The sequence below is a fragment of the Bombus vosnesenskii genome, unplaced genomic scaffold, assembly GCF_011952255.1.
Source record: "Bombus vosnesenskii isolate JDL3184/JDL3185 unplaced genomic scaffold, Bvos_JDL3184-5_v1.1 scf7180000013352, whole genome shotgun sequence".
Taxonomy (NCBI): domain Eukaryota; kingdom Metazoa; phylum Arthropoda; class Insecta; order Hymenoptera; family Apidae; genus Bombus; species Bombus vosnesenskii.
In genome coordinates, this window is record NW_022882988.1 from 4,444,493 (window position 1) to 4,453,527 (window position 9,035).

Sequence of the window (9,035 nt, forward strand, 5' to 3'; positions counted from 1 at the left end):
TTAACCAAACATGTCAAAGAAGCATTTAAAAATGGCCGCAGCCACGAAGTATTAACCAAGAGTGATTTTGAAATTGCAATCGATATATTCTTATAATCATCGTAGTAAATACGTCAATGGCCTACCCTATTTATAGTACCTAATTCTTTTTATTAGTCTGCCAAGTATTTTGACGCAAAAGCTTCGCGAATATCGATTCATACTTTTACACTTCCGCCTTGTTCATGAAATTTATCAAGACGATTTCTGAGTTAGTCGTGTATTACTTATTTGAAATGCATCTTTTCGCACAATCGGCTCTATAATACTTGCAGGTAAATGACACCTTTCTATTCACATAAAATCACGTTCTTTTAAAATCGCATCGCGATAAAAGTTGTGCAACAAGGTTAACTGTGAGAAAACAACAAACAGAAAGGTACTTTTTCAAGATTGTAAGAATATTTTGTGCAAAGAACATGTCGCCCGGTGTTAACGATGGTCCACGCAACACAGGCACACTTCCGAAAAGCAATAGGAGAAATGATAGAAATAGAGAACGGTCAGCTGCTAATCAATTTGCATTCCGTTCTGCTTATCATGGACATACACAGCACTCTAATAATTTGGTAAACTAATAAAAAAATATGAATGATACCTTTTATTTTTAATACTTTATTTTGTATAATACGTTTTTTTTCAAGTCAAAATACTTTCTAGAAAGTAAAGGAATTGAATTTTAATAAATTTTAGTAAATTTGAATAAGTTTAAATAATTCTGCTGTAATTTAATTTACATATTTTCATTTAAAGAATTCCAGAGAATATCATATTGTTAAATAATATCTAATACTATAAATAGGTAAAAATAAGGTATTAAATTTTGTGTAACTTGAACTTTCCAAATGAAAACTTTATACAGCATTCTGTATATAGTAGTTTAAAAGATAATCTATTAATAGATAGCTGAATAGTGGGGAAGTTCTCTCTAAGAATATATATCCAGATACAATCCTACTTTGAGGCAGTAGAGTTTCAGTATTTCAGTCATCATTTCTAGAAAACTTAAACAATTATTTGTGTATTTAATTGATTCTTTATTTTATAAATTATATGTGGTAGCATCAACTGGATTGGAAACCAGTCGGTGAACAAGAGCATTCAAGAATAACAAAGAACAGTAACACAAGATCAGTTTCTTCGGTACAGTCTACATCCTATCAAGACATACCCGAATTTGGTATATATTAATAGGTCTTGTTTTTATATCTTTTTAGTGTATTTATTAATAATTCAAAAATGTTATTATCTTAGTATCATTTGGTAGTCGACGACCATACAATTACAGTGCAGAAGAATTCCCCCCTTTGCAAAAGATGGTTCCTCCAACTGATTCTCAAACTCAATCTCCTCCAAGGCTTCAGGGAACAAAACCTTCTAATGTCGATAAAATGGTAATATACATTTTTTACAATACTAGAGTCTCCTATATTTCTTTCACCTAAAATACAACTCTTTTTTTAATAGTCTTCTACTGATAATTTCTATTTAATATATTGCAGCCTGATAGAAGCCAAGTAGAATCACGTTTAAATCAAATTAGAGATTATATCAGAGTTACATCAACTCTGATGGATTCGCTTAATCAGTCCAGTGATCCAGTAAGTATATATAAGATATTAGTCATAATGTGACGCTACCTTATCTGTTATATTGTTAAGTACTTTCCTCTACATATAATTATACTATAGCGTGCACAAGCTCAAAATGAGAAGTTAAGTAGAATGGTGGAAGATCTTCATGACAGTGAAAGAAAGCTAACTAAACTCTTGGAACAATATCAAACTCATGGGGTATTTTGTGAGGTTACTGAACTTATAGAATTGTTATTTACTAACTGATTAAAGGGTGTACATAACTTTTTGTGCATGCTTTTTTAATTTAAAATCTATAAATTATATTCCATATGTGTTGGTTTATATATAGCTAGTTTTTGTTTTAGTCTATGATAGTCGAATTATAATAGTTTTCAACTATTTCTTTCCTAGAATGGTGAAAATAGTAGAGAGGATGGAGAAGAAAATGGTGATATAAATAGAGAAATGCAACTACGTAAAAAAATGGAAGAATCACAAAGGAAACTCGCACAACTACAAGAACATCAAGCTAGTTTGGTGGGAATGCAATTACGTGTTCGAGAAAGATTAAATGAAGCACGTCAAGCTCAACAAGCTCTTTTACAGCAAGAAAATCAAAATTCAATTGGCTTAGCATTACCATTACCCGCGAACGTTGAGCAACTTGAAAATGAAACAGCTGCATTAAGGGGAAAACTGGCACAACTTCAAACAAAAAAGAAAAATATGGATCATCTTGTGGCAGAATTACAAGCTGCAGAATCTCTGTCTGATAGGGGTAGTTGTGTTAGTACATTGTTTCTTTTATTAATTTAATGTAGTTAGAAATGATGTAGTTACAATTATCTCCTCAATATTGTAGAGTTCTGAAGGAGTTCAAGGAAGACATTCGAGAAGGAGTTCTTCAAGGAATTTTGGAGTAGACAAAGCTGCTGAATTAGAAGCTATGAAAGCACAACTTGCTCACTTGAAGTCATTAATGGAAGAAGCAACGAAAGTACGTGAATGTCTCGATTCCAACTCTGATCCTGAACCTGAAGTAGATGTAAACAGTGAAACTATAGCTAATATGGATGAAAACGAAGATGAAAATGGAACGAATACTTCATTTGAACGTCAAAGCGATATGGATGAAACAGGTCACGAAAAAATCAGAAACACCGGGGAAAGGCCAACTTTCGAAGAAATTCAAGTATAAATTTAAACGCGATTAGAAGCTATGTGTAATATTGTGTCTCTATGAAACTTAATTTGCAGGCAGTCACGCGAGAACTTCGAGAACAATCAGCTTTGTTACAATCTACTAGAGCAGAATTGCAACGAATAAAGCAACCATTATCAGCAATGCATTCTAATTCTACATCTGTGTTCCCGACTTCAACTCCTCCTCCATCGCTTACGTCAATCAGTTCTGAAAAAAAGCAAAGTAACAACAGTAACTGCGAAGTTCAATCGGTCCAAGAAAAGAGACGTCAAATTGATGATATTGTGCGAAAGGTATTTATTTTATATTTCCTTGTACATAACAAAATAGCATTCGATATTTATTCTATTGTTTCATTTTATTGAACAATAGGAATCATCTCAAACATCTAGCATTAATCGCGATATGGGAGGACCAAGTGATTTAAATAGTCACAGAAGTTCTAGTTCACATGTTAGTCATACAGGTACTCCTGCTAATGTTTGGCCTCCTCCAACAACGATAGGTAATCATCATATATATATATTATCTACATTATATTAATTTTAAAATTACATTTTGATGTATAGGTGGATCTAATGATCAAAGCGTAGATGGTGTATCTTCTGAAAATTTAATGGACATCGGGCCTCAAACAGCGGCAATTGAGAATGGATTTGGTGGAAATTGGTGGACTTATCCACCGCCTCCGTTAAATCAAATGCAACATGGTAAGACATATGTATAATAGAAAAATTTTTTAGTCAATATTTATATAATATAGTAACTTTCAAGTATATCTTTTAGGTTCATCAGAGTATTATCGACAATTATTACTAGGTTCTCAAGCTCAACAACTTCAAATGATGGGTACTACGATACAACAATGTTGTCAACTGTTATGGTCTCAGCAGCGTGAATTACAAGCTATGCGTGTAGCTATTAATCAACTACAAGTTCATTTGAGACAAACACAGTTACAACAGCGGAATAATAGCGAGAATAATGATGAATATTCTAATTTAAGTCGTAATATTCATCATCTTGGTGAAACATTAGATTCTGCATTACCACCAAGTTCATCTTTACCGAATCTGGTGTCACTACCAAATTCTTCTCCTGCATTATCCCACGTCGTTGCAACATCTTCTGTTAATTCTCAACATCAACATCAACAACAATTGAATAATCAAGTTCCTCCTGGAAATAGAGCAAACAACTACTGGGACAATTTCAGAAGGTAATAGTATATACATATATACATATGTCAACTGACATGAATCTCATTTGTCCTCGTGCAGTGGAAGTATCACTTTTATTGATACAACAGAATCATACACAATTCAAGATTTTCAATCATGTAATCATATAATAGAAAAGTGTATTTGATAAAATTTCGAAATATAATTTGTTTTATGATTTAAGTAATTCAATTTTACAGATCTTTTCTCAACGTGAAATAATTGATGTTTCTTTTTCTATCGAATATCATTGAAAAAAGAAAATATTTTTTTAATGAATTTAGGTGTTTTATATTCAGTAGAGATCGTGCACATCCATCTCCTATCTTTGTGTAAACCTAATGTATCATTACATAAAGTAATAAACATCACGATCTGTCTCTGCACTTTTTGTCTTGTACTTCTTACTTATTACTACCCTCGTTTAAGCCATATCACACATAAAACCTGAAAAGATTTGATTTTATAGACCAACGTTTAATAAATAAGAATCTAAATGAGGATAGTATATTGGTACGTAAATTATGGGTATGTAATATGTGTTTGGGAATATATATATAAATATATATATATATATATATATTTTTGAAATATTTTGACCTTAACTAACCATAAACACTCAGTCATTAATATCCAAAACTTTTTTCTTTCTGTGATATCTTTGTTGTGTCTTTTCTCCATTTTTATAAACAATATACTTAAAAACATACCATTCTTTATCATCTTAACTACATCACACATTCTGCTTTCTTAAGCATGGTATGAATAGCTTGAATATGATTATATATGTGAATTGATAAATATATGTTTCTTTCCTACATTTGCAGCTATTCCAGACAAAACTTACTCTCAGGAAGTGCAAAAACCGTAACTGATGCTACCTCTGGAGCTATTGCAAATTCAACTTCGGGAAATACTATATCAAGTGTTAATACTTCTCTTATGTATGTAAAAATATAAATTATTTATAATATTTGGAAATGTAATGTATATTTTAACATATTATATATTTTAACCAAAGGAAAGACAAACGCAATCGGGATCAAGCAACCGATAATATACCTTTGCCTTCATTAAGTGGAGTAGAAACACAATATTCTTCAAATTTGCAGTTACAATCTAATTTACAGCAACAAGAACGGGAGAATACCGCTATGCGTAGTAATATTTTAACAAATGAAATGTCTCAACAGCAAGTTGATAATCTTTGGGAGGAAACAAATTCATCATTTCGATTACCATCTGTAATAAATGATGATAACCTGTTTCAAAACTTAAGGTATATTTATCCTATTGAACCATTTTTCAATTATTTTCTTTACGAAAAAATTATACTGAAATAACATTTTTGTTAATTTGGTTATATAGCTTTGAAATGAAAGAAGTATTAAGTTCACTGATCTCCGTGAATAAAAAACGACCAGACTATCTTGTTATTATATTAAGAGAAATTAAGGCAATAAGCGAAGACCACAGATTGCGGCCTCGTTTATGGAGATCGTTGCGTGCTCTACAAGATACACAATCTTTAAGCAATCCATTGGTTTGTGCATTTATAAAATGTATCTGTAATTAAATAATGATTTTTTAATATATTTGTATCTGTTTAACTTTATACAGAATGAAACAACTGATCAGACTGCCAGTGAAAGTTGTCAGTCTAGCGACGAAGATTCTGAGGCAGATGTAATATTAGGTTTAAAACCAGCAAAACATTCTATAGCAGAATTAGTTTCATCATCTCAAGCAGGAATTTCATCATCTCCTACTGCACATGTACCTTTAATAGATCATTTGGACATGCCAGTAAATATTATGAAGCATAGTATACTTTTAAGCTTTTAAAAAAATGTTTTATATTTGTTGTATATTTTATAGGGGACATCTTCAGGTAATTCTACAAGTACTTTGCCTTTAACACCTTCCATCAAACCAGGTTATAATGAAGATCTGGCAGAAGCAGATCAATCTAGACCTGAATCTTCCGATAATCAACAGGTATTTTGAACACATATTTAATAAAGGTTATTTAATTAAATAAAATAAGACATGATTAAATGAAATACAATCCTGTACAATAAGCCTCCTGAAAACGAAGAAGAGACTGAACAAGGTCAAGCTGAAGCAACTGGACAAACTGAATTTGCGCAAGCGAGGTTTGATGGTGAAGGGGATTTGGAAAGTTTAGCTGCTAAAGCTGAAGATGAATGGACTGAAGGCAATGCAATAATATTTTGATATTGAATTACGTTAAAAAGTATCTTTAGTTGTATACACAATAACTGAACATATGTTTTAAGTTTAATATATGTTCTTTTTAACAGAATTTTGATACAATCAAAATCATTATATCATTTAATCCTAGGTGCAATTTTGATTTTTCTGTAAGTACTATTTATTCATTTACACATTAATTGAAGTACTTCTCAATATCAATAACTTGACTACAAGCATAAAAAATGTGACATACAAATTTTTTATCTTTAATGTGTATTGTGTAGATTATAATAAAAGTTGTAATTTAGGAAAATAAGTATTTATTTTTTATTATATGATACAATGTAGTGGCATGTATAAGAGCATAGCGAATGTATGCTTTGTGAACAAATACAAAAAATATAAACATTAAAAATGTTATTGTTTAATTACTCTATTTAAAATTCTGTTTCAATACAGTTGTTATCAATTAATTGCAGTCGATGAAACTGGTATATAGAACATCCATGTGTTTCAAATAAAATCTTTTCATATTCAACAGTGTTTTCAATTAATTTATGCCCACTATTGAATAATTGTATATAATTTGAATTATTTAAAATATCGTGATTACCTGCTGTCCAGCAGCAGTTTTCTTTTGTAATCATAGATTCTTCTATATTATTATCAACAGTATTTATATGTAATACATCTGATTCGTAAGGTCCAGTACTTGATCCATAGTCCTTTGTACTTCCTGTACCACCGTGTACATTGTCCTTACCACCGCCTCTGAAAGGAAACCCATAGCCTTAACCCTTAATTTAACTGGGTATCTCCTATGCCATTTATCTTCTCAGCAAATTGTGTCCTTACCATCAAAAAAAGACCAAACTTACTAAGTGTCATTAGTTTATGAAAAAATATTAGCATCCATGCTTTCCATTGCATACCATTATCCATGGTACAGAAGATGACAGGATGCATTAAGCTTCAAAATAAATTTAATGCCAGCATCGGATGAAAATCTCTGTGGTCACATGTAAATATACAACCCTTTCCCCACAGGAGGGAAAACTGAATATTCATATATTTTAATATTTATTATTAGCGGGTATATCATAGCGACATTAAATAAATCTCACAAGTTTTTAAAACTTCTTGTTATTCAATGTAAATACAATGAATGAATGAATCATAATAAATATTTTCCCGCGCTGGAAAATCTCCCGCTTAAAAGTAAAGAAGGAACAAACAACGACCTCTAACAAGATCTATTTGAAGCATATACAAATATAAATTGACGAAATCGCGGTCTTGTAAAATGTGCTAGCAAATAGAGCGTTGAAATATTCTTATTTATTCTTCACAGAAGAAATGGAAAAAGATAAAATTATGAATCTATTCCTACCTCTCCGAAACTTTTTCAGTTGACTTGTAGGGTTGAGATCGCTGTTGCATCGTTTCCGATTCTTCCGTTGTAGAACATCCGCATCGTAAGCTACCCGTTGTTCAAGTGGTAGTTCATCGTTAGTTCTTAACCGATTTTGTACTGTCGCTTCGAGAATTACGGAATCGTTATTCAAATAGCCTGATGCCATAGAATAATCACTTCCGTCCTCATCAATTTCCATAACCGTATCATAGGAGTAGTAATGGAATGACGATGGTTTTGTAATTCCGATATGCTCGGACATAACATTATGCTGATTTTCTTTTTTACAATGCGGTACGCAACCGTAATATACGTTTGACGACATGAACGATGGAGCGACGGTTCTTGCGTTATACATAGCATCGCTTGTTACAGCCATACTTATTCTTCTTTAGGCACCGATTTTCTATATTATACCGAATGATACGAAAGCACGTTATTATATATCACTTATTGTTAGATATGTATGGTTAATCACGTGGTAGACAAGAAAACATAAAACAAACTAACGGAAACGGATAAAACGTTTACACTTTCCGAGAACAGTAACGAAAATGGTTCGGGTCAGAAGCCGAATTCTCTCGAGCAATGAATCGGCAACGTTCGGCTTTTCTCGCACGATTTAGTTAGTTTCTTTAAATCCCCACCAACTCATTTTCAACAATCGACCCACGCATGAAAAATTTATATCGCTTGTGTCAGAATCTGACTCAAGCTTTTAAAGCTGCTTCTGACTAATAAATTTATTTAAAATTTGATTTTCAAATAATCGAAATAGAATCCCGACGTTTTCATACAATTTATGATTCCTGACGTCATCGTGACCCCATTGGTCAACTTCTTCGTATAATAAACGATTGAAAATATATATTTTGTCTGAAAGAATGGACCGTTTAGGTATATTGATGTTTTTTTGGCATTTAAATAAACACAATTTATAGAAGAAAAAAAAAACAATCCACAGAGACAAAAGATGGATAACCTAGAGTATTAACTAAGTACAAGATAGACCCGACATTATATGGCATATCTGTTCTTTGGTCTCATGTAATGACAGATCCAGAGTCGTTGGTCGGATCTACTCTGTATTTAGTCAATGGCGATAATCTGTGATGATAAGTTCAATCAGTGGTCGGTATAGTAAGGAAACCCGTTCGACAACTGGTAAAGTATGGTATTACCAATGTTTCTTGTTACCGACGAGGTACTTGTCTGCTGTTACGCTATAAATTCTTGTTACCATAAATTGATACAAATATCTATGGTAACTTTCTATTTATCTTCGAAGCAAGTTCACAACAGTTAATAGCAAGACCAAAGGATAACTAACTATCAAATTGCATAGTCAACCGTTGTTAAAACAC

The 9,035-nt window shown here is 31.9% G+C and overlaps 2 protein-coding genes across 10 annotated transcripts; one reads left to right on the plus strand and one right to left on the minus strand.

Moving 5' to 3' along the window:
• Positions 1-6,366, plus strand: LOC117236781. Of its 8 annotated transcripts, none has more exons than XM_033500032.1 (18): positions 2-314; positions 432-608; positions 1,102-1,219; positions 1,294-1,433; positions 1,542-1,640; positions 1,731-1,844; positions 2,028-2,402; positions 2,479-2,808; positions 2,874-3,113; positions 3,193-3,325; positions 3,390-3,530; positions 3,607-4,039; positions 4,868-4,984; positions 5,062-5,319; positions 5,409-5,583; positions 5,661-5,846; positions 5,919-6,038; positions 6,123-6,278. In XM_033500032.1, the coding sequence occupies exons 2-18, from the start codon at positions 459-461 to the stop codon at positions 6,276-6,278; spliced, it is 3,285 nt and encodes a 1,094-aa protein (XP_033355923.1). In that variant the 5' UTR covers positions 2-314; positions 432-458. The 8 variants fall into 8 exon arrangements, with proteins under 8 accessions (XP_033355925.1, XP_033355923.1, XP_033355924.1 ...); XM_033500033.1 differs by having other exon boundaries at positions 456-608; XM_033500031.1 differs by having other exon boundaries at positions 2-250; positions 315-608.
• Positions 6,367-6,560: 194 nt separating this feature from the next.
• On the minus strand, positions 6,561-8,270 carry LOC117236783. Of its 2 annotated transcripts, none has more exons than XM_033500038.1 (2): positions 7,648-8,270; positions 6,561-7,026 (listed from the first exon to the last, which is right to left on the minus strand). In XM_033500038.1, exons 1-2 carry the CDS (start codon positions 8,048-8,050, stop codon positions 6,695-6,697), a joined length of 735 nt encoding a protein of 244 aa, XP_033355929.1. In that variant the 5' UTR covers positions 8,051-8,270; the 3' UTR covers positions 6,561-6,694. The 2 variants fall into 2 exon arrangements, 1 of the variants encoding a protein (XP_033355929.1); XR_004493906.1 differs by having other exon boundaries at positions 6,886-7,026; positions 7,113-8,019.
• Between the last annotated feature and the right edge of the window lie 765 nt (positions 8,271-9,035).

What these genes read in the sequence shown, in the direction of transcription:
- LOC117236781 (XM_033500032.1), top strand. Translation starts at nt 459, where the DNA reads ATGTCGCCCGGTGTTAACGATGGTCCACGCAACACAGGCACACTTCCG. An exon ending in CTCATGGGGTATTTTGTGAG is followed by an intron (nt 1,845 to 2,027) that starts GTTACTGAACTT and finishes TTTCTTTCCTAG; the next exon opens with AATGGTGAAAATAGTAGAGA. An exon ending in TTGATGATATTGTGCGAAAG is followed by an intron (nt 3,114 to 3,192) that starts GTATTTATTTTA and finishes ATTGAACAATAG; the next exon opens with GAATCATCTCAAACATCTAG.
- LOC117236783 (XM_033500038.1), bottom strand. Translation starts at nt 8,050, where the DNA reads ATGGCTGTAACAAGCGATGCTATGTATAACGCAAGAACCGTCGCTCCA. An exon ending in ACTGAAAAAGTTTCGGAGAG is followed by an intron (nt 7,027 to 7,647) that starts GTAGGAATAGAT and finishes TTCCTTTCAGAG; the next exon opens with GCGGTGGTAAGGACAATGTA.